At 36.8% G+C, this 25901-nt stretch overlaps 1 protein-coding gene across 1 annotated transcript; it reads right to left on the reverse strand.

Moving 5' to 3' along the window:
- Nucleotides 1-1044: 1044 nt before the first annotated feature.
- LOC132132775 (muscle, skeletal receptor tyrosine protein kinase-like) lies at nt 1045-24436 on the reverse strand. The gene is made up of 17 exons (XM_059545299.1): nt 24266-24436; nt 16791-16917; nt 16491-16642; nt 16059-16186; nt 15336-15477; nt 14442-14566; nt 12605-12764; nt 10522-10528; nt 7687-7950; nt 6893-7056; nt 6323-6346; nt 5936-6024; nt 4963-5122; nt 4596-4782; nt 3096-3290; nt 2124-2272; nt 1045-1833 (listed from the first exon to the last, which is right to left on the reverse strand). Exons 1-17 carry the CDS (start codon nt 24336-24338, stop codon nt 1148-1150), a joined length of 2832 nt encoding a protein of 943 aa, XP_059401282.1. The 5' UTR covers nt 24339-24436; the 3' UTR covers nt 1045-1147.
- Between the last annotated feature and the right edge of the window lie 1465 nt (nt 24437-25901).

A 25901-nucleotide genomic window follows, 5' to 3' on the forward strand; every position in this document is an offset into this window, starting at 1 on the left:
AAGTGTTCAGCACACATGGTCACTGCTTAAGTACAGTTTATAGGACATAAAACATCTCATAATGTACCAGGATGTTTAGAGATTTTAGTCTATGCCGCTCTACCATGTAGAAAAAGGGAGGCCAGTTATGATATATTTAACATTTTTTGTCACTACATAGTTCCCATACTCCCCAACTTTCATAGGTTTTATTGTTTGTTGATATGAAATGTGAAAAATGATCATAACTGGTAGAGACTAATGGGACCATCGAACAGATAAATAAAAGTTGATTTTAAGAAGATCTCTTTGTCTCAATTTATGATAATACACAAATAGTAAGTACCGATTAAATCATCATGAATTGCTAGGCATGATTTTAAGAAATAAAAAAATAATAATGATAATAAAAAACACACTTCTGTACAATATTTTCTTATACATTGTTTCAGTCACTTCTACTTACTAATATAACTTAGAACACACAAAGAAACATATTATATTGGAATATTAATTAATGAGAAATTAACAAAATTATTAAATTGCAACATAAACTGATATACCACTTTGGAATAAGCTATTCTACTAAAATGTTTTACATTTAAATCAAACGATGACAATGCTATTCAGCTTGAAGAACTACAACATGGGCTTGGATTTACTTGTTTTAAAGAATGTAACTAAACCATAATCAGATGCATGGTACTGTTAAAATTACTCACAAAATAGATCCAAATGTGAAGAAAAGTAGAAAAAAAAATCATACTGTATGTCTCTGCTCGCAGAGATTTCATTCTACACCTTATTACTAGATGTAACCTGCAATCCTGATCCTGTTTATCCAGATCACCTCAAACCTTAATTAGCAATCATCTGAAGTCTGCTGTACATCTGTGTCACTGAAAGAAAACAGTTGAGATCCTTTAGACAGATGCAGGCAGTCATCTTCAAAGAGTTTGAGGGATCAGTATTCCTTAAGGTGTGTCAGCCTTTTCAATCGTTTTAGGCTTAGGTTACCTGCCTCAATGTTCTTCTGGGTTCTTTAGTTTTTGTGGGCACTTTGCTTTTTGGATACCTTAAAATGTTTTATCCTTCTTCAAGATTCATCAGCGCTCTTTGGGATTCTAATGGAGCTTTTATGTTCTTTGAATTGCATTTTTAGAGATCCTCAAGAGAGGCCAGATTGGAGCATCTGGTCATGCATTCTTTCTAGGATGCGGTGAATGCTGGCAAAACTAGGCCGGTCTGTGGGATGAGTGCTCCAACACAAACGCATGAGGTTGTACAGCTCCTGTGAGCAGTTTTCTGGACAGGCAAGCACATTTCCATCCCTTACGTAGTAGATGACCTCCTCATGGGCCATGCCATAGTAAGGCTGCATGCCGTATGAGAAGATTTCCCATAATACCACACCATAAGCCCACACATCTGACTCGCTGGTGTAGCGGTTGTAGAAGATAGATTCAGGTGGCATCCAGCGAATTGGGATAGCATCATTTTCACCAGCTTTATAGTAATCAGCTGCATAGATGTTGCGTGAGAGACCAAAATCTGCAATTTTTACGACCAAGTTTTCTGATACCAAACAGTTGCGAGTAGCTAGGTCACGGTGCACAAACTTGCGTTCTGACAAGTACGCCATTCCTGCCGCCACCTGCTTGGAAATGGAGAGCTGCTCCAGGCAGCTGAGGGCTGGGTAATGCTCAGGTTCCAATATGAGACTGCTGTTTGTCAAGGTGTCCCGACTTAGACTGGGCTGCTGAGTTGGAGAGCGCCGTCGCAGGAATTCATTCAAGTCCCCATAGGCCATGAATTCAAACATGAGACACATGGGCTTCCCCACCGCACAGACTCCTGCATGACAGATACACAAACGACAGCCTTAGTTACACTTCAAATAGTTGATACCTAACCAAATATATCCTTCTGTTATTCTAACACTGGGTTGTGGCATTGAATCTGGTTCTGGAATGTCACAGAGGGGACAGAGAGTCAAGCTATTTTAAGGCTTTTTTGATTGTTGTACCCTTGAGGAAAGGACATACATGTAATAGGAAGCAGATGTGGTTCATTTTAGGAAAGTCATCAAGCAGATGTATTCTAAAAGTCAGAGCCTTTGAAGGCATAGAGTTGAGATACATTACCAAGGAGACGGACGATGTTGGGGTGATCAAACTCAGCCATGAGTGCAGCTTCTCTTTGAAAGTCATTCTGCATATCAGCTGAAGCTTCCTCCTTCAACATTTTCACTGCCACCAGGGTGAACGGCTCCATCGGCAAAAGACCAGGGGCTCTAAATGATAGAAGTCACATTGGGAACTAGTAGCTACAGTTTGCTTGCATCACATTGCACATTAGTTAAAATTTGCTGATCCTGCTGAGGAATTTGTAGCAATATAAACTTGGAAGTTCAATCATTTATGACTCTTTAGGCTACCTTCTACCCTAAAAGGCTACTTTAGGCTACCGTAGGCTAATAGGCAAGCTGTACTTAACTCAAACCACATATCTCTGTACTGTACTCTGTCAAAAATTGGCAAACAGGTAATAAAGCTTTTCCAGATAGTTTAAATGGTGATGTCAAACTGTGGAAACAGATCCACAATGGCTCAAGAACCAGCTTAGAATGCCATTAAAATTGCACTTCCTGTGCTGAGGCTCCGGTGTGTTCCTGGAGAAGTAAACACTTTTCTAATGAGCATCTATAAATAACCTCCTGAGCAGGACTTGCTCACACGATAGTGTCTACAGGGAAGTTTCATACTGAATCACATCACATGTTTACTAGACCTATCCAAGATCCTATTTCAGGAGACAGCCATATGGTGTATACATTTTACCCACTGATGCACTTCCCATGGGTCTCAATATACCTGATATCAGGACCACATGGCTGTTTGGTCTGTATATGTCAAACCTTTGCATGCTGATTCATTGTCGTTTTATGTTGTCTCAAATCTAACTGGTGATTCACTAAAGAGTTTAGTCATCATTCACATAGTATAAAATTCACTCTGACAAAACAATACACAATAAATTGTGTGATGGACTATCCATATATACATACATTAGCACCACTGCTGTTACATTTGCTTGCATCATTTGCGATTTCTCACCTTGCCTGAAACACCCTACCGAAGGCCCCTTCTCCGATGTCACGGACATATTCAATGTTGTTACGTGGATATTCTAAACTGAGGAGCTTGGAGTTAAAAAGTAGAGGCAGCCGTTGGTACATGGGGTTGGGATGAAGTCTGTCCAACAAGAGCTCTGAGGGGAGGGTGGTCAGAGTAGGCGTCTCCAGCACCCTACTGAATATAGATGAACAGATTTTTTGTTTAGATGGATTTAGCTAATAATTTAGGTAATGCAACTTCCAAAGCAACTTCAAGTATACTTTTAGTGAGAGTTCCCAAAAGTAAGGCTGTTTAAAGCTAAGTTCACACTACAGGACTTTAAACGTCGGCAGATCGCTGTGCAGTTCAGACTACAATACTTGATTGTCTGTCTTGAAGTCGCTGTGGAGTTCACACTACACTACATAAATGATCCGCATCAGGGAGTCACACACTACACGAGCTGACAACAACTCTATCACCCAACGACTCTATACTGTCCCCAAACCACGTTTTGTCACAAAAACACACGCGAGACAAACGTGATGAACGCGAATTACACAAAACAACAAGTGAAATAGGAGTTGTTTATTTTAAAATGAACATCGGAAAGAAATTAGTGCTGCAAGCTGTTTGCATAATGAAAAAAATAGCTCAGTTTCTTGTGTCCAAACTTTTCTTAAAGCCGTGTTGCTGCTGCTGTTTTTGTAGCTCATCATGACGCCTACCACAACATGATGATAAGTCATCCAACCGATCCAAATATTAAGCATGATAGATATTTGTTCGCCATCTGTGAGACGTCTGCGATGCATCAGTGAGCCTCTTTGATGCATAGTTGAGTTGTTCACAGATAAAGATTTCCGATCGTTGATCACCCGCTGAACTAAACTTTGTATGATGATGTACCTCCAAGAGATGGGTCAGCCAACCCTGCTCCTAAAGCATTCCAGCAGATTTTAGTTCCAATCCTGGTTCAGTACACCCTCATTTTCAACTAATCCTGAACACCTTGATTTCAGGTTTGATTAGTGCTGGAGTTAAACTCTGCAGGATGGTAATCCCACCAGGAACAGGGTTGACCACCCCTGTACTAGAGTAATTTAGATTATGTGTCCTGCTAAAGTCAGATTTGGAATTGGGACTATGATTATTTAGGAATATTGTTTCCGGAACTGATGCTGATACCAAATGCACTCCCTGCTTGGTACATCTTGGTGCATCAAGGGTGCCCAATCATGTTCCTGAAAACCCACCTTTCTGCAAAGTTCAAGTCCAACCCTGATTAAACAACTGAACCAGCTAATTAAGATTGTCAAGAGCACTTGATAATTACAGACAGGTGTGTTTGAGCATGGTTGGAAGGAAACTCTACAGGCACCCCGTCCTACATCAGCCCTCATGGATCACACTTTCTAAAGGTTTGAGCCAACCTTTTACCAGTGCATGTAATTGTATTGAGAGACTATATGACTTAAATGAGACTTGACCATTTTTCACCTTTTCCTCTTTTGCCACATTTTCTTTCGTCTGTGGCACATAAGGATGAGTATGGAAAAGAAAGCCGCCCCAGCGAAGCCAGAAATTATTAAGATGATAACGCTCATTGAGTAGGCTGTAGACACAGGAGGAGGTGGGTAAAACTGGACTGGTTTTGTAATCGACGGGACAGTCTTTACAATCATAACTGAAAAAAAAAAAATAATAATAATAATGTTGGAGCAGATGATGTGGTAAAGATTTCGGACAAATCAGATATTCAGAATTCAGTTTCTGACAATCTAGTATTAGTTACTACAGTCAAAAATAATTTTCTCAGCATTGTTCTAATTGGTCTTATTTATTAGTCAGATGTAAATTTATATACCTTCTCCACATTTGGGCACCAGACAGTACTCCCAGCGTACATTAGGGTTTGTGGTGTAGCACCATGGCCTGTCACTCTCTCCTCCTGGGTTACGACAGTAGTTTTCTGCATTTCGCAACTCAGGAATCACATCTACAGAGAGTCTATGTTGATGGGGATCCTGAGTGGGGGAAAAAAGAGAACGGTCAACCAAGAAACTCCAACTCCTGTGGTTAAATTCAATATTCCCATTATCCCTGATATTTCCAGCTTTGAAACCCACTGCATACATTAAAAGTTTCCACACTGTTTTGAACAGAGACAAAATCTTCTCCATTCAAAACTTGATTTCAAAGGAAACCTCTGGAATTGCATATTTTGACTCTCTATTGTTTTTGCTGTAAATACATGTGTTTCCTGTGTACATATCTTTTTAAGGTCAGTATATGCTAGCATGCAGCATTTGCATTGTTTAGGGATATGTTATTGTTAAAATGTATATTTGTTCATTAATATTCAGTTTGAACATTTTTGTCCAATACTCTAACTTAGCAATGCCGTATATATTTACAACTTTTCAATTAAACATTTAAGTTTTGTGTTTGTACAAGGTCAAATTCCCCTCAAGAGCAAATTTGCATACACTAATATCATATATTTGTCAAATCTATTGTTATTTGCCACAATTGCCATAACCTTTATTACATAATGCAGCATGTCAAAGTTTTGACAATGGTTAATGCAGTTATCTAGAACAATAAATAGTTCCTTGTCTAGCTACTAGCTAACATTATTGTCCCTGCTTGTGTGGCCTAGGTGACATCATCATCTATGAATAAGAGGCAAAACTAGTTATTAACAATTATTTTGATAAAAAGATTTTGAAAATTAAACATTCTTCAGAAAAACATGCCATGATCAATCACACAAAATAAGAGTCTGAACATTTATTTGTCGATTTTGATTTGATGCAGACTTTCAAACAAACATGTACCTGCTGGTTCCATCGCTGACAGGGTATTGAAGATGCTGTCATGTTGTGAGTTCCTTGGTAAAATCTTCCTTTGTCATTGTAACATTTTGCTAAATAGCATATAAACTGTAAATGGTCAAATATACTGAAATGTGTGCTTTTATGATCATTATTGCAGTTTAATAATGATAATAATCATAAATATGCTCTGGAGTTCAAAGTTATGTTTGTAAACATGCATCTGTTTTTGCCAATTTAAAATAATGTAACAATGAATAATAATTAGTATTATTAAACCAATTTACTTCGTAATTATTAATTAATTAATTCATTCATTCATTCATTCATTTTCAGTACTTCACATGCGTGCATTAATAAATACATTTCTATAGTCAAATTCTTACTTACTTGTAACTTGGTCTTTATTGATATCTGTTTAACACACACACACACACACTAATTTATTCATTTTACTCATTAAGAGTATTTTTTTTTCAGGTTTCTTCAAGATAAACAAAGCATAACTGTCGCATTCCTGCAGTATAGAATTAACATTTCATTGCTGTTTCCCACTACATTTCGCCACTCCATGAGCAAGTCAATTGTTTGCAAACATGGCATGGAAACTTGTAGATGGGAACATTTACTCAGCTGCCCAACCTCTCCAACTGATGCTTCCTCACGTGCTTTGGCAATAAACCACCCTAATCTTGTCCATACAGGTTTTCCATCCTCACATTCCTCACGAGGCATTTCACATAAAACAAAGAAATACAAATCTACAGCATTGTCCTGCCAAGAACCATTGTGGCATTTTTTTTCCACTAATACTCGTTAGTTTTCACGGGATGGATACTTTATGAACATCATTGACAATCAGCTCCAAAATATCACAGGATTTTCATAACTAAACAAAGACTGAGCCAAATGGCACACAATGGGAAAATGTGCATCTATATAATAGCATGTCACTCTTACCGACATAAGGAACCACTGTACATGATGATGGGTCTGCATGTTGGCTGGGAAGAGAGGTGCATTCTGGGAGAGTGATGCTGTGTGGGAAGCCTCGATGAGATCTTTCCTCAGCAGAACGCCACTCCTTAAAACAGTACAGCTCTTTCACTGCGACACAGTGCTCCCTGTGACACAACAGCACAGAGTATAATATACAGTATACTGTATATATGCTATATGTTTATATATAGCATGGGTGGTTTAGTGGTTAAGGCTTAGGGCTAGCATTTGAAAACTTGCTGGTTTCTGGGTCGACCACCATTGTTTGCTCAAGTATGATGAGCAAACCTCAGGCTGCTCCACTACTGACTTGCTTTGGATGAAAGTATCGACTAAATTACTACTTACTAAATAGTGATATGGGTCTTTTTCTGTTTGTGGTGCCGTTTCTGTGCCTGAGGAAAATCTTGTCATACTATACTTAAAAAAGGAGACTACATTTGATTGTTTTTAAATTCTTAATTTTAAATTCACACTTTTTTTCATTATTTACACACTATGATAAAAAAAGCTCTGTGTCTGCCTCAGTATAAAACAATTTGGTATAATTAAAAAAAAATAATATATATATATTTTTTTATTTTTACATAATACAGTGTGACAACTATTACACTATTACAAGAACTAAAGTGATGTTTCCTGCTCAGTTAAGATATGCTTTTGCTGATGCAATGTTAGGAAGCTGAGAATGACTCACGTGTGTTGTTTTGGCTTCTTGTTTATTGCATATTTTCTGGTATAAAGGTATCCATTACCTGCAGATGGGTTTGGGTGCTGGTCCGAGTCCAGATGGGTTGCAGTCTTGGAAGGTGGCGTGACAGAGCAGTGATCTGGCGGCGGGCCTGCAGAATGAGCTCACCCCATCCAGCTCGCCCCATGCGCTCTGGGCCAGGTACTCCTGCGCATCCTCTGGGTTCGGTAGAGAGTAGTTGAAAAACACCAATGCAGCTCGATGGAGCACGTTTTGACACACGTCGCCTCTGTATGTACTGCAGTAGCCAGCGCTGCCTTTGTACAGTCTAAATAAGAATAGAAACTTGGTTGATCAGTTGTTGCTTATGTACAGTATGTACCTTTGTGAAAAAGTTGTGCACTAAACTGTACTAAACGTGCACTTGCAGTGGTTATTTTAGTATCATTGCTACACTGTTGTAGTTTTTATTAAAGGGGACATCAGATTAAATTTTCACTTTATTTTTTTTGTTTATTTTTATTTTTTTGGATTTAGTTATGTTTCCAGCATGCCTGCTAGCTCAGAAAAGCTAAAAAAAGAAAACACGCAGCCAGTTTGTGATGCGCTGTCTGAGTCTGAAAATGTTGTGACCCAGTGAGCTGTTTCATTCTGGAGCTGGTTTCTATGTAGATAGCTAACTATTTGAATAAGACCACCTCCAAGCCATACACATGCAATTCATGTGTCTTGTGTCGACGCCCCACTGAAGAAAGGGGTGGGGTGAGCAGTAGCTCATTATCATTTAAAGAGACATGCATCCAAACGAGTCGCTGTGGACAGAGCTGTTTTTAACGAGGTAAAGACGGTGTTTTACATGACCATTGAGGAATTTTAACCAAACTATGTTGCTGATGTTTCATGAAGACCCTTCACATACATACCAACTACTGGGAAATGAGCATCCCACGTCCCCTTTAAATAGATTTTATTTGTATATTTTCTGTTTTCATTTTAATTTAAGTTAAAGTTTCAGAAATGTGGTTTTGTTTTGTTTGTATAATAACCCCAGTGTAAAAGTAAAGGTAGAAAAAGGCCACTTAAGTGTATTTGCGATGTTTCTTTTCACAATTAAATGTACTTTTTAAAAAGTGCACTTTGTAATAATGTCCAATTAAATGATTTTCTTTAAAGTACATTTTAAATAATTATGTTTTAATATTTTTGTAATGCTTTAAAGTACACTTATTTGAATGTGTTGACTAAAATATTAAGTCACATGTAAAATTACTTGTTAGAATTTACATATAGTGTGTTATTCAAAAATATATATTAATATATTTTTTTAAGGTAATATATTTGAAATCTACTAAATTGCAATTTGTAATTATAAATATGTAAATACATAACTTACAGGTTTTATAAAAAACATTATTTAATCCATATTTCAACATACATATAAGTAATTTAATTAAATATAAAATGCACTTACAGAAGTTGGTACAGAAAGGACTATATTTCAAAGTATTCAAAAATGTACATCCTTCAGTGTAAATTTTTTGCTAATTTAATAGTATTCCAGAAAAATGCTGATGCTGATGCTGATGCTTACCCTCGCATACTGTGTTTATGACATTTTGGCTTTCATCGTTGACTTTTACTAAACAGAATGACTGTTTAGGACTCAAATCATATAAAGATGTCCCCTCAAGGCTTCCATACATGACTGTGTCTCATGAGTATGTGCTGGCTCATGTACACACGACACAACTGACAGGAAAAAAGTGCTGTTCTCACAATTAGTTCATCCTGTTTAACTTCGCTGTAATTGCATCCAGATGCTGAATCTGAACTGTCAGATAATAGCTTGGTTTATTTAAGTTCATGTGGAACTTAGACCATATGGCGTGTCTGGTTTTACAGCATTATCCAGCACACATGTATGTTTGCATTTATCATTTCACTCAACAGAGACATAATGATTCCATTTAAGTGGCTCTTCCCAGTGAAACGAGCATAAACGCACACTTTTGACAAACTTCTGACTGACGTCATGAGTAGCCAGCTTGAGTCATCAATACACTTTCACATCTGTTTTTCATTCGTTCTGTATTATTCAGGTTTCTTATTTTCTTATTTTCCTAGCTCTCAGTCCAAAGACGACGTCATATTAAGAGACAAGACTAGCAACGTGACACTGAATCTTAGCGTGGTGAATCTCACAAAAATATTTCATTACAAAATCCAAAATCAGATCATTCATTTATACTTTACATCAAGAAAGGACGTTTTACACATTATTATTTACATCGTAACTGTTAAGCACACTGATATTTAACATTATTTATATGTAAAATATGTATGTACAGAGCACCATTCACAAGTTTGGAGTTTAAATGTTTCTGAAAGAATACTCTTCTGCTCACCAAGGCTGCATGCATTTGAATAAACATACAATAAAAACAATGACAGGACATTTTTCAATGTTAAAAAAACCGCTTATTCATTCATTCATTCATTCATTCATTTATAAATAGAACGGTCAAAAGAAAAGCAATTAATCAATATTTTTTATTTATATTTTCTTTTGTAACAATTTCAATTTGATACATTTTTATTTATTTATTTATTTATTTATTTATTTTTTAATTATTTATTGTTATTTATTTATTTATTTGCATTACAGTGAGAATAAATTGAGGTAATGTGCTTAAATGTCATACAAATAAAATAAAATAAAATAAAATAAAATAATTTAAACATTTTCTTTGTGTACAAATTTTTATTTTTTATTTTGTATTTTATTTTTGCTGGGGGGGGGGGGGGGGGGTCCATTATGACCCAGACATCAGTTGGAAAGTCCAAAAGGTCATATTGTGTGTTGAAGTACCAGTTAATATGACATGAAATACATTCTTACCTCCATTCTATGGGGAAGTTACAGGATCCAGAGTCCACCGCCAGAAACAGACCCAAGAAGAGAGAAGAACACAAACAAAATCTGCTTAATGTCAGAGAGTAACACGTCCACCCTGCAGGCCTGACCATTCTTCTGTGACACAGTGTTTGTGACAAAGAGAGGAAGACACACACAGAACATGGGGGTCTTTCTGGAGATACAGCAGGTGTGAAGATTAACGGTCCCCCCTGATTTGAATGTGACAGGACTCAAGAAGCTAGTCCAGTCAGACACAACACGTTTGGACTCAATGTCTTTGTTTGGACGCCACCTCCATAAGAAACTAATAACAATCGATATATTTCAGCAATTATGCTACATTACATCTGACTTTGCAGAAAGGTGAATAAGAATCAGTTGTACCACAGAGCCATGTAATAGGGAATTTTTGGTATTTGTTGGTATTTTTGTATTTTTTTTAACTTTTGGTAAGAAAGAGATCAATACAGACATACATGATTCAGTTACTTCAATAATTAAGTGCCATATTGCCTAATGGTATTGTGCACATTCTCTACAAAGCCAAAGCGCCTCAAGACGGCATTTGGGGCATGTTTGCGCAGGGGTGTGTTTTAGGGCTTCAAGGAGGCAAAAGAACAGCTATGCAAACAGAAGGGAAGCTAACTGAAATACTGGCAGCAGAAAAACAGCTGCTGAAACTTAGAGAGCTGTCGCTTCGTATTTACACAAAGCAGCCAGAGAAGCATATGGCAGAAACAGTCAGTCACGGCAGGTGTGTGTTTACAAGACTTGTTTCATGGACCTTTATTAACAGAAGCATTTCAAATTGATTATGCGAAAACATTATATCTGGTAACATCACAGCCTTACAATAATACACTCCAGTGGTAACTCTGTGCTATGACATGTAAACGGAAACGAACAATGGTGTTTTAATGATACACTACTGTTTAAAAGTTTTGGGTCGGTATTATGTTTATATCTCTTATGTGCATTATTTGTTTCATCAAAAATATACTTAAAACAGAAATTGTGACTCCAAACTTTTGAATGGACATGTACACCATTGTACTTTAGAGAATCCCGTATTATGCCCAGTGTTTGGAATAACGCCATTTAAAAGAACGGCGTTAGGTAACGACGTTATTTTTTCAGTAACGGGGTAATCTAACTAATTACTTTTCCCGTCGTTATAACGCCGTTAACATTACTGGACGTTAAATGCTGTGCGTTACTATGCATTGATTTAATAAACTATGTAATCCGAACGCCCCCCTGGCTCACACAGTGAGTAAGGAGGTGGGTTAATAATGAGATAAGCGATTATGATTGGCTAAGGCAGAGTCATGTGCTTCATGGTAGCCAATCATAGCCAGTGTTTTTACGCCAGCGGCGCCAAACACACACACACGCACGCACGCAACAGCTAAAACAGAGATTCGCAGCAGCAGAGATTGCGAGTGAGGAGCAATCCGATGGAAAGTTGCCATTTTCAAGGTGTAGATATAAGCACTACTTCAAATTAATTGTGGTCAAAGGCAAGAACGTGCATGTAATGTGTACATGTAATGTGTGACACACGCATCTACACAGCTAGTGGCCAAAAACACTTTTCTTACAAAGATAATACTTGAATTGCAGGATAAAACTCTTGCTGTCTGTTGACGTGCAATAAATATTGAGAGTTATGTACGAACACCTCTGTCTGTTCTACTCATTTTAACTGACTTGTGAAAACTGCTTTTTTTTTCTTAACAGTAACGCAAATAGTTACTTTCCCTGGTAACGAGTTACTTTTATTATAGAGTAATTCAGCTACTTACTCAGTTACTTTTTGGAACAAGTAGTGACTAACTATAACTAATTACTTTTTTAAAGTAACGTTCCCAACAGTGATTATGACAATTAAGTTTAAGTTCAAAGGCTCAAAATCATGACAACCTTGTTTCTCTTTTTTATAATTTAAGTTTTTTTTTACAGTTGAGTATCAAAAACGTCAGTAACTATGATATTTTTTGAGAAATGATGGGACTTTTAGAGACTAAACTTTAGCTCTAAAGTAGGAAGCAGCACTCGAACTGACCTGAAATGGTTATCTTAGCTGTGGCTTTGACGGTGTTGGCTCCTCCGCTGTGCTGGTTAGTAGCCTGACAGGTGTAGAGAGCTGGGTTATGAACCACCACACGCAGAACAGACACAATGACTTCATCCACCAGCGTCTCCTCCACTGATGCGCCTGAAATCTACAGACAACATCAGCTGCATCCTCACATCCTTTAACCGTGGTAAAATCACTGGAATGCGTGGCCTCTGCATTTTATAAAATGACAATATGAACAACAGAAAAGACACAGTAGACTATATAGGAGTCTTACCATTCAAGTTTGGGGTCAGTAAGATGTTTTAAATACTTTTATTTAGTGATGACACATTCAATTTATTAAAAGTGACATCAAATGCTTAAATGGTTCAAATAAATTATGTTCTTCTGAACTTTCTGTTCATCAAAGAATCCTGAAAACCAATATGAAAACCAAAAAATATGAAGCAGCACAGCTATTTTAACATTGAATCTAGTCATAGATTTCTGAAGGATCATGGGACACTGAAGACTGGAGGAATGATGCTGACAATACAGCTTTACATCACAGAAATAAATTGCATTCTACAATATATTCAAATAGAAAGCAGTTATTTTAAATTATGAAAATAGTACACGTTATTACTTATTTTTGATCAAATAATTGCATCATTTGTTAGTATAAGAGACTTCTTTCCAAAAAAAATAAATGAATAAATAAATTAAATACCAACGTCAAACATTTGAATGTTTGAATCAAAAACAAATTTCTGGCAAATGATACAGCCATGCAATATAACAACTTGTAGTTAATATTGCTGCATTAATAGAGTTTCCAGTATATGCATTACGTTTATGTACAGAATAGAACAGAAAAGATTAGAAGTGATGGGTCAAATGCAAGTCACATGATTATTCCAACAATTATAACAAATCCCTCTATTGATGGTTCGGATGTGTTAAGATGTCTGCTATTCTGCTAATGTGATTTGTTGAGTTTATGAGACGATCATGAGAGCCTGCAGGAATGTCGATCACGGCTCTATATTTGACGAAGAGCTCATGCAGCTGATTTTAGAAGGCACTTCATCAGGCTGAAGAAAACGAATGAGCTGCAAGTCCTGCCAGAATGACACTCAGACGGCTCGTTTTAATCAAGCGTCTAATATCATCAGAGGTTAAAATTCATCATCATCATCAGCTATGACAGCTCAAACTGTTTATCACAGCAATGCTATATGTATAAAATGCCTTTATAAACTTTAACTATTCAGAATATTATTACTGAAAAGAGATGCAAAGTTAAAGGACATTGATTGATGGTACCTAAACTCTGCTAAAAGACAAATAATTATTGTATTAAAATATGATTGCTGTGCAAAGGAAACAGAGATTGCACAGCTTGTTCAGAAGCCTGTGAAATCTGAATCTTGGGTTCTCTTGGGTTTAAAGACTTACACGCTTGTTTTCAGACAATATCTTCATGTAAGACTGCTGATCACTTTGTTTCTGTCTACCAAAATCCACATCAAAAAATAATCCCAAATAATGATAAGGGGTGTTTTGAATTCTTTCCTTGATCTCAGTATGGCTTAAACGGCCCGAGGAATGATTGTAGTTTGAATCCTGATAATAGTGGCACAGACCGAAGCATCTGCAGAACGTCATTGTACTGGCAGCGCATTTGAGAAATGCTGTCTGTTCTGCTCTCTGGTCTGGTAAGATGACATGGAAGTACAAGTAATTTGCTCCGTAGAGCCAAAGCAAGCACAAAGTTGAGAGGTGAAGGGTGTAGATGAAGATGGGAAAGAGAGAGAAATATGAATGTAAGAGGATTTACCGTATTGCCGTTTTCAAGCCAAGTTATGGATGGGATTGGGTTGCCAGTGGCATTACACTCCAACCTAACCTCCGATCCGATCTGAACTTTCTTCTCCTTGGGAACTTTCAGTATCTTGGCAGGAGCTACAGGAGAGTCAATGACAAATTAAAAAAAAAAGGAAAATCTTTTAAAAATCGAGCTTTATTGTCTTAAAGCACATCAGGTGAATAGAAATGTAGCCGTTGTGCACATGTGGTTTTACAGTTTTGCATTTTGAATGTAATAAAAATGAGATGTGGTAAAGCTATCGACTTAAAGCTAATACAATTTAGCCTATTATAATAATACACTATCATTGGCTAATAAATACATAGGTTTATTTAAAATATATTTTGCATGTATTTTGTTCAAATATCAAGAATTGTTAAAGGATAGATAATTAGGTTTTGGGGAGTTGCATCACATTACATTGCACAATCTGAACTAATCTTGCCTTGTCATAAAAAAAGGTCAAATATTATTATATTTTAAATGACTACTTTTTGCACAACACATTTCTTTTCTGACAATTATATTAGGATGAAAGGATTTTTTTTTGTCTTATAGATAATGATAACAGATTTCATCAAACTAGCCATTAATTAAATGTTTTTTTTTTTTTTTGTATTTATTTAATTTGACTTAATTTTGATAAAGACTTTATGTCCCCTTATTAATTTTTAGAAATAAAATCAAATTTACTCATCATGAAAGAGGTCTATTTTTTTATTTAAGAGGTCTATCATGTATTTTTAACTAAATTAGTAGACAAAACTAAAGAAAGAAAGAAAGAAAGAAAGAAAGTCATTGCATTAGAAAACCTGAAAATTACAAGAATATTTGAGTGAGAATGAAAGCTATTTCATGGCAAACCTTGCACTTCAATAGTGACTGGTTTGGAGTACACGATTCCAAAACTGTTCCTGGCCACACAGCGATACTGTCCAGCGTCCTCTTTCTTGATGTTGTTAATTTTTAGGGAACCAGATTCCAAAACTGATATACGACTATTAACCTACAAGACACAAATGACCGCACAATGATTGATTCATTTTAAATCCTATTACAGTCTTACTAACAAAGACTGGAAAGAAAACTGAATGTTAAAGAAATACTCCGCCCTAAAATAAATAATAAATAATACTATATATATATATATAATACTAATAATAAATAAAACAGCGCAGCCTTGTGGCACGGAGGACGCAGAAGAGCATACAGCACGGTGATATGGAGTGACACAGAAGAGACTGTCGACAAAGGAATTATTGAATAAGGTTGTTATTTTTGTTTTCTTCACTTACAAAAAGTGTTCCCATCGCGTTATATAACCTAGATTGCATGTCTGATGGCAGATGGAGTATTCTGACGATTCATTTTCATACCTTTTCTGGACATTGACACTGTTATTTACTTGGCAGTCTATGGGACAGTCTCAAGCCTCCAGATTTGTATCCCAAAATTTTGTAATTGTGTTCCGAAGAAGAACGAAGCTTTCATAGGTTTGGAACGACATGGGGGTAAGTGATTCATGACAAAATTTTCATTTTAAGTTGGAGTATCCCTTTAATTAATAAATCAAGACGTTCAATTTACCTTCATCAGGTCATCTCCTTTAATCCAGGATATTTCGGGTTTGGGATATCCTGACGTTAAACATTGCAACACTGCTTTAGACTCCACAATCAATGTCATGTTAGTAGGATGTCTTCTGATTTGAGGCTCTGAAAAAACAAAAACAAAAAAAAGCAGTTCATTAGAGAGTGATTGATAGTATCTTAATTTGGATATTCTATTATAAAGTTCAAATTCACACTTCTTAGCCACTTCTGCCAAAAATGTGGATAATTAATAAATCAAGCGTTAAAAATGTAACAGAAAATTCATTTTCAAACTTTGAAAATGAAAAGCAATCAAGTTGCATGAACAAAAACACTGTGAAAACAGATTGCATTCTCAATGCTCATAGTTGTGATATAATATCCTGGTGACTGTCTGTGAGTTATAAGAGCACATATGTGAACATACTCATCTTCAGCTGTAAAGCTCCACAGCTCTTGGCCGGTTCTCCAATCCCATTGCTAGCAACACAACAGTATTCCCCATTGTCTGAATCCTTTACATTGGGAATGATCAGCATTTGGCAATTTTCTTGTATAATGTACCTGGAATCGTAATTCCTGCATTCAAAAAGTAGATGTTGAACATACTTCACAAACCATACTGGTAACCTGAACGCAGTCTGAGACATTACTGACTACATAGGTGAAGCGGTTTGGTTTTTTTCATGGATGACATAAGAATCAGGTTAATGTAGAAATTTCAAACCGTATTGGGTAGTTATTCCGTGTCCATGTAATATCAGCTTGAGGGTACGAATCAACCTCACAGATGAAAGTAGCATTATGATCCAAAGAGGTGTCCACTGTCTCAAGCAGTGTTGTGATTCTGGGTGCTGAAATAGAGAGGGGAAAAAACATATTTTCATCCTCAGATCATAATAAAAATGTTAAGTTACTGCATACAACGAGGTACTTTTTATTCACCGTTCAGTAATCGTGTTATGTAATATAGATAGACTTACAAGGAATGCTGTTTAGCATTTGACCCTGAATAATTATAAATCAGACATTGTAACGGTTGTGAAACTACTTTTTCACAACAAAATATTTAACATTCTGAGTGCTGCTCAGCACACCGCAGACAGCTGAGGGTCATGACGGGAGGACATGTTTGGAAATAACTGTTAGAATGCAGTGCTGCCAACACTGGCCTGATGTTATCCCATGAATAAATCCAGCTGATAAGAAACACATCCCTCCCATGTCTGATGGCAGACTGGATTTTATGTATCATTACTCAAAAACAACAACAAAAAAAAAGGTCACATGGTAACATGAACCATGATAAACCATTTTTTTGCATGTTTGTCATGTTAATTCCATGTTTTTGGTGATGTTCTTAACATGATAAAACCATGTTTGATTGTTTTGTTGTTGTTATTTGCTTTTTAGTTGTGTATCATGTTAATTCCATGCTATTGGTGATGTGCTTACATGATAAAACCATGTTTTGTGTTTTTTTTTTTTACTGTTTGTTTGTTTGTTTATATATATAATATACACATAATATATATATATATATATATATATATACATTTATTTTAATAATATATATATATATATATATATATATATATATATATATATATGTATATATATATATATATATATATATATATATATATATATATATATATGTCCTAAGATAGATAGATATTTATTTATTTATTTATTTTATTATTATTATTATTAAGTGTACCATGGTAAAACTCTCTTAATTTTGATAGATGTATCTTGTTGAATATGTAGAAAAAAAAGGCATTCATTCTTTCATTAAAACAAGAATTTAAATCCTTATTATTTTGCTTTTCCAGTAAATGTATCATCATTTAAGAATGTTTAGTCATTTGTACTGGAAAATAAGAAAAATACTAAGTTAGAAAATCTTATATATATATATATATATATAATAATTTTTCTTTTGGGGATTGTGATATGGTAATACCATGGTATTCTAAACTTCAGTAAGATGGTAACACCATAGTATAATAGGTAGCATGGTTTCACTGAATTCTAAGAACCCTTATTTTGAACAAAATCTTAAGCAGATAGAAAAGTCAATTCCATAATACATTGTTCCCTTTCAGTCAGTCACTCTCGATGCCACGTCGGTGACTGATGCAAAATATCGTTCTGCTCAACCGTGTCTGCTGTGAACTACGAGTTCAGCACGCTCTCGGAAGCTTCATGTGTTGGTGAGACGGCGCTTCAGCGGCAGTCGTTCCTGTGTCGAGTGGATTGCACTCTTCAGGCTGCACTACCCCTGTCATGTTGCAAGTGGCCAATTCCCCTGTGCGCCTCAGCACTAAAAGAGCATTTACTAAAGAGCAAATTTCTCTAAAAGAACTTCAATGGTGCGTCTTTATAAAGACGATGGATCGTCCTTATAAGGATGCTGTTTCACCCGTGCGTTTCTGGGTGCGGTCGTTACCTGGCAACGGGTGATGGTCATGATCGCTGCTTCAGGTGTCTGGGCGTCGAGCACGCTGAGGTGGCTTTCGTGGATGAGTCATGTTCTCACTGCGGGAAGATGACCATCTCGGAGCTGCGAACCAGCCTCTGCTACCTTCAGGGGGCGGAGTCCCATTGCCGCGATCTGGGGCTCGTTCTGGCAGCTGACAGACGAGCGCCACTTCCGGCAGTAGCGTGGGTTGTTTGAGGATTACAGTGGTGGCAAACCTTGCAGGGAACCAACCCTTTGGGGACCATCACGAATGGCGACTCCATCCCCTGATGGTCCACCTCTCGACACGGACACCCTGGCACACAGCTGGCAGCGGGGCCTACGCAAGTATGTGTTTCTTCTCACACAGACACAGACAAAGTCTGGGAGGACGAGGAGCAAGTCTTGCTAGTGGTGCCGTATTGACCCACTCGGACCTGGTTCCCTGAACTAGTGCTCCTCATGACAGCCCCTTCTTGGCTGATTCCTCTGAGGTAGGATCTACTGACTACTGAGCCGGTATCCTCCTGTGTTCTCACCTCAAACAGGTAGTGGTACTGAGAGGCCCCGGTTAGTGTCGGCTTGCTTAAACTGCTCCAGAGTGTCCATACCGTAGACCCTGTTGAGATCCTCAATCACCCTAAGCAGCTGGACGCGGCAGAACGTCCGGCGTTAGACCTTCATGATGAATCCATGAGAACCATGGGAGGCTGGGTTCCATATTGAGACCTAAGCGGTACTTGTATGTGTATAGTCCACAGTATAGCCTTAGAGCCTGTGTTTCCCCTGCAGACTTCTGCCTTCCCAAGAGGTTTTTAATCCACCGACGTGGCATCGAGAGTGACCGACTGAAATGGAAAGTCTCGGTTACGTATGGTAACCCTCTTTCCCTGAAGGAAGGAATGGAGATGCCATGTCCCATGGCCATGGTTGCTGTACCGCCGCTGAGCTGCCGGGTCTCCGGCTCGGCTCCTCAGCGAAAACCTGGTATGCATTGCACCCGCTGCCTTCTTATACTCATGCTGTGATCAGCGGCAGCTGAATGCAATAATTGCATGCCAATGTGCATTGGCTCATTTAGTTTACACTCGACGTAGATTGGTCTATCGAAGCGATATCCCATTTTGCGTCGGTCACGACGTGGCGTTTCCATAGCCTCCTTCAGGGAACGAGGGTTACCATACGTAACCAAGACGTTTTATGGCTTATAACTGCTTCTCAGTAAACAGATCCTTCAGTAGGGCTTTCGGAAGCAATGTTGATTATAAATGTGATCAGTTAATTAGCCTTATACTTACAAAGATACCTAATATCAAAATCAACATTTGCATGTACTGTATATGTGTTGGAGTACTGCGTTGTTAGCTTAGCAACATGCTAATATCAGACACTCTTGTGCCAAGTCTCTTCATGAGTAGTGCTATTTGTATGCCAAATGGAGTAGCAGCCTATCTAGGGTGCTGTAGTCATTTATAAGGTCCTGTTTCATTTCATGCTGCCTTTTTATGCCACTAGGCAGCTCAGGTTTTTGGAACAGAATCAATGTAATATTTAGTCTTATTTTAATAACAGCAAGATAAGCCCTTTGTTATTAATTTGCAAAAGACATTTCAAGCAAACTTGATGTGTATGTGTCTGAATAATGCACATTTTGGGTTCTGAAATGTCTGCTATTAAAGTTAAGAGTGTTAAGAATCATTCAAACAGCATTTAACATCCACTTTAAAATTTGAGTTGCAGTTTGTTGAACTCCCTGTTTGTCTGTCTCATGATAAATATTTTAACTGGAGTTTAATTGTGTAGTCTGGCACTCTTATGTCAAGACCCACCAATTCCAGGAAGTTCTCATCTTTTCCTTTCTTTTGCAATCACACTTGAATTGTTTAAGATATTTCTTTAAATATTAGTTTTGTTAACACGCTCAAATTTCCCCCCCCCCCCCAAAAAAAAAGGTTTTCCAAATTTCTCCTTTTAGAACTGTAAGCATCTCTCTTTTCATTTAATATTTTTTATTTTATTTTAGCTTTTTCAATTGACAAAAACAATGTTTAATAGCTTTAGTTAAAAATAACTTAGCTTAATTCTGGGTTTTACTGGTTAACATTAGCCCTGCTGGAAGATAGCCTAGCTATACCATCTGGTCCTAAAAAATACTTTCTACATTTATGAAAATTCAATAAAATATTCAATGAACGATGATAAACAATTCAATAATATTATTAGTAAACAACATATGCACTAAACAGAGCTGTTTCAAGGTCACTAACATTATATTTAAGTGTATACTAATAATATTAATAGCATTGATTGCCATTGAATACTTTATGGAGTTTTCATCATTGGAGTTTTTTTTTGTTTTGGTGGGTGGGGGTGGGGGGTGGGGGGGGTTAGATGGTATATTTACATCATCTTTCAGCAGGAGCTAAAAGGGCCTTGCTAACCAGGATTTGTCAGGAGGGAATGCAAAGCTCTTGTCTTTTTAAGGTCTTTTATCTGTCTTGTATGCAGATGAGTAATAGCAGTAAAGCTGGAGCCTCATTAATTTAGAGAATGACTGAGCAGACCTCTTTTGCTGTCGGCTGTGTTTTCTCACGGGGATGCATTAGCACTCCACCTGCCAATTTCCAAAGTGTGAATCAACGGATATATCACCTGTTCCTCGCAACAGCTTCCAAGGCCATCATCATGCTGACCTGTTAGCCATAACTCATCTTACGATGCTGCTCAGAGTTTTATGTAACAGATTCACTCTTCAATTTGATGTAAACAAGATGTTGGACAAGTATTCTTTTGTCCAAATATTCGGAAAAGTGTGACATTCATTTGTTTTGCTAATTGCATTCACTTTGATATCTAATGCTGTGACATTAAGACATTTTTAAGTGTGACTCAAGTGCCCAAATATGTTTGGTCACTGTATTTATTTTTTTATTTATAGAAAAAGCCCCCCAAAAATGTGCATTCCACAGCTCATAGACAGCCCGATGATGTGTAAAACAGCTTCTGATGCTATTAATTTGATTGAGGTAGGGTGTATGTTAATATCAAATTCATACCTTACCATCTGATCGCATACCATTTTGGCAAAACCTATTATGAGTGAGTTTCATCTGGTTTTGTTCCAGCATCCAAAATGCACACTGGATATGGAGTAGCAACACTCCCAAATCTAACATACAATTAATGTAACCTGGGTCATAGGTTTTCAAGATGAAGCATGTCAGTGTTGGCATTCTGCCTTAATTCTGTCAAGATACAGATGCATTTAGGCCAAAATATCACAGAGTTTGATTAGAGGAAATTTTTTTTCTTTTTTTAGACTACATATCCAACTACGCAGAGTTACTTTATTTAGCAATTCACCCTTCGCCAGGAGTTTGATTGACAGGTGATGTGACCAATCATAATGCAGAAAATGCCATTTTGTAAGACAGGAAAAGTGGATTAGCATCGGTGGACTTGAACATAAAAAAAATGGTGTGAATTCGTGCTGTAACTAGTAAAGAGGAAGAAATGATTGATTATGCATCACTGTCATGGGAATTATGCAAATGTTTTACCCAGTGACACAAAACGTGTATGTAAAATAATATATATTTATATTTTCTATCGAGAATTCAAAATACAGAACTATGGCAAGGGACATATCGTTAGAAATGGCACTTTAATGTTAGATTTTGCATTTATGTTTAAGTTTTGTGAGACATAAATCATTATTGCTGCTAACAGATTGCTCATGATAATGTTTAGTAAAACAGATTTTTATATACGAGTTTATAAATAGAACCAAAATGTGTTTCTGCCTATATTAAAAATACAGATTCTATATCTGGAATTATACCTTTATCCAAATATTCAAGCCTTCCATATGTATCTAAGATGTTACCTTGTGTATCACGTCATACTCAAACAATCTAAATCAATATTTGCCATCTTAACCTCTTGGATTTTCTATAAATCATTTCAAGGTATTGCTGAGTTTGTTACAACAATTGATTTTAGCGTACTGTACTAATGACCTCACACATTATTTTAAGATGTCGATTAGTGACTGCAGGAGTGTATCTCAGGAGAAACTGTTGGCATACAGTGTATCTTCTCTATCTTGAGCTCTTTGGAGGCTTACGCAGGCTCCCAAAATCATCATAAGCATTTCCAGTTGGACGGTACTGAGGCTCAAAGCTCTGAGGTCACAGCTATGCTTTTCGGTTCTCCAAAAATCATATGTCACAAATTACAGTTTGGGCTTGACGTGACCTCACAGTTTAAATCATAAAGACACAAATCAAAACCCATCTGTCAGCGATTCTGAGACTGATACTGTAAAGCATTGTCAATATTCTACAAATGTTATCTTTATGCAAATGTTTTTCTCAAACAGTAAAGAAAACCAGACTGTAATAAATGATTATTCACTGTGGGTGCAAAGAAAATGTGAGAAAAAAATAATAATTATTTGACCAGGTTTGAAAATTATAGGTTAGCATTTGAGCATGGTATGGTGTGCATATTGTGGAACATGCTGGAAGTTTCCGTCCTCTGCTTTAATCTATGATGACATGAAGTATTTATTATGTGTCACCATTGATACTATTATTACAAAGCAGCACATGTCAGAAACAGCTCCTTTCACAACAGACTTTTGACACTTCATCCGTTATTGCCATGAATAAAACAGATATCTCATGTAGCGCTTTCTTAATGTTTATGTGCATTTCACATTTTGCTGAATTATGTCATTCGTTTCACACCTGCTTTTCTAAAAATTTTAATAATAGACTGTTTAATAGCAGGTTCAATTGTGCCAACTTAACCCATGTATTGTGACAATGGACTGTATGTTCTTCAATAGAGGTGGAAATGTTAGTTTTTTTATTTTTTATTTGCTTTGCTTTGTTGTGCTTTGTTTTGTTTTGCTTTGCTTGGTTTTGTTTTGCTTTGCTTTGTTTTGTTTTGCTTTGTTTTGTTTGATTTTGTTTTGCTTTGCTTGGTTTTGTTTGGTTTTGTTTTGCTTTGCTTTGCTGTTTAGCTGTTTTTTGTTGTTGTTGTTGTTGTTGTTGTTGTTTTTTAGCACATACCTTACCTAGCTAAAATACTTTGTGCATCTAAAGCACTCCTTTCCCAGTTTTAAAAGTGAAATAAAAAAATATCTTTTGTCGTTGTTGTTGCGTTTTAAGCAGAATACAAAGCAAAATAAATTTTATTCTGTAAAATAAGTATAATGAACTATGCAAAAAGCAACATCCCCAGCATGTTTTATAATACCCCCAAATCAAACACTTATAATTCACATTATCATGTCTTGTCGATAAAGGATGATAACATTACTAATACACTCTATTACACATTATTTTGTCAATATTAGAACTAGAGTGAAGATGCACTTGAGTTTTACAACTTCTTAATGACAAAAAGTTGCCATTTTTAGAAAAAACTTCATAATCCATGTTATCCAGCTTGATTTGAGAATGTTCCAAAAGAGCATCTTCAATAGAATCAACAATCTGGCCTTAGATACATCTCACTAACCTAGAAAAATTTCAGAATGTTAAATGGCATTACCATTTTTAGTTCTATATTTCCATTTTTAATTAAAAACAAAGCATTTTCGATGAATTCACACTGTGAAACTGTAATTCACCAGATCCGCAATAATAATATTAATAATATTGTCCTAATGATCCTCAGTTCACCATGTGGCTAATGCTTGCACAACACAATCAGAAGCCGCGACTCACCTCTCTGGAGCCCTTCACTCAGGCTGAAATACGCCAGAAAAACTATCAGTGGAATGTTTCTGAGCACCTTCATGTTCACCTCAGAATGTTCTGCTTTGAATCAGCTTTAAAATCCATCGGTCAGCCTCATGTCGAAGCTGTGAGATGCAGTCGCAGCAGATAGTAGTGTGTGTGTGTGTGTGTGTGTGTGTGTGTGTGTGTTTGCTGCAGACAGGCCCTGCGATCTGTGCACTCAGATCAAGACAGACAGGGCCAGCTGCTGGATACGCTTACAGTGAGATGAAGGGGACGAGACGCAGAAAGTGTCTAGAAAATACCAACAGTGCCATTTTTATAGAAGGGAACACAATGTGCACACTTAAAGGGTGTTGTTTAGGATCAGCAGTGTGTATATTTCCACAGAACATGTATTCCCAAAATTCAGAGCTCATGATTTAGCATGAAATTTATGATTTACGCCATGAAGGGAATTGTGTACACTGTGAAATGAATGGATAAATAAAATTATAAAAAGATTTTTCAAAGTAACAAATAAAACCGATTATTGTATGTTTTACAAGAAGATACTATTTCAGTTTTTCCACTTCAAAATGTAATGTCTAATGTGTTATTTGCTGTTTCTCTGTAACTGTGAGATTTACTAGTATTTTTTGAGTGGAAATTTTTACTTTTTTATTAATTAATTTATTTTTAGTTTTGAAAATAAACACCTGTCACAGAGCCTGTGCTAATATCAGTAGCGACATTCAATGTAAAACTTACATGTTCACAGATGATTATTTATTAAACCTGTTTCAGTGGTATTTGCATATTCACACAGCTCATTTGGGATTCATGTTGTGAACCCACTTTAACTGCTCCACTGCATATATATATATATATATATATATATATATATATATATATATATATATATATATATATGTGTGTGTGTGTGTGTGTGTGTGTGTTTATTTATTATTTTTAATTTTTTTTAAAGTCAGTTATGTGTTTCTCTATGTGAGTTAGACGTCACTCAGAAACGCTCGCCAGCCCTCCCTCACTCATAGCAATAGCATGACAGTCACAGCCTTTGCATTCAAGTCTCCTTTGCATGGAATGACCCACCTGTTGTTCACTGGCCTGTATGCACTGATTTATTTTAAGCTGGAGAGTGACATTTCCTAAAGTGACTGTTTATGTCCGCATCCTCTGTGCTTTTGCCTTGTATTGTTAATTGCAGTAGTACATTTTATTCTGAATATGCATTATGCATAAGACAGTGTTCATAGTCAGCGTGTACATTCCACCTAGCGTGAGTGCTAACGCTAAAGCTAACGAGCCACACGGTGAGCTATATGAGGCTGTTAGCGAACTTCAGAATTCACAACCTGATGGACTGTTTATTGTCGCAGGAATCTCAAGACAGTTCTCCCAAAATTCCATCAGTATCTGGACTTTGCAATGAGAGGAGCAAACGTGCAAACATTCCCAGTGCGTCCCACCTCGGCTACTCAAATCACATCTCTGTTATGCTGATCCCAGCATACAGACCACTCATCAGACGCACAGACCCGCTCTGAAGCAGGTTAAACCTGGCAACCAGGCACCATCTCTGCTCTTCAGGACTGTTTTGAGCACATTGACGGGCAAATGT

This window comes from Carassius carassius, chromosome 49 (assembly GCF_963082965.1).
Source record: "Carassius carassius chromosome 49, fCarCar2.1, whole genome shotgun sequence".
Lineage (NCBI taxonomy): Eukaryota > Metazoa > Chordata > Actinopteri > Cypriniformes > Cyprinidae > Carassius > Carassius carassius.

Bases quoted from the DNA above. Each gene is read 5' to 3' on its own strand.
- LOC132132775 (XM_059545299.1), bottom strand. From the start codon at position 24,338: ATGAAGGTGCTCAGAAACATTCCACTGATAGTTTTTCTGGCGTATTTC. The intron at 16,187-16,490 runs GTATGTTCACAT...TTGTTTTTTCAG, and splicing joins AGCTTTACAGCTGAAGATGA to AGCCTCAAATCAGAAGACAT. The intron at 7,057-7,686 runs GTAATGGATACC...GTTGTGTCACAG, and splicing joins GCACCCAAACCCATCTGCAG to GGAGCACTGTGTCGCAGTGA.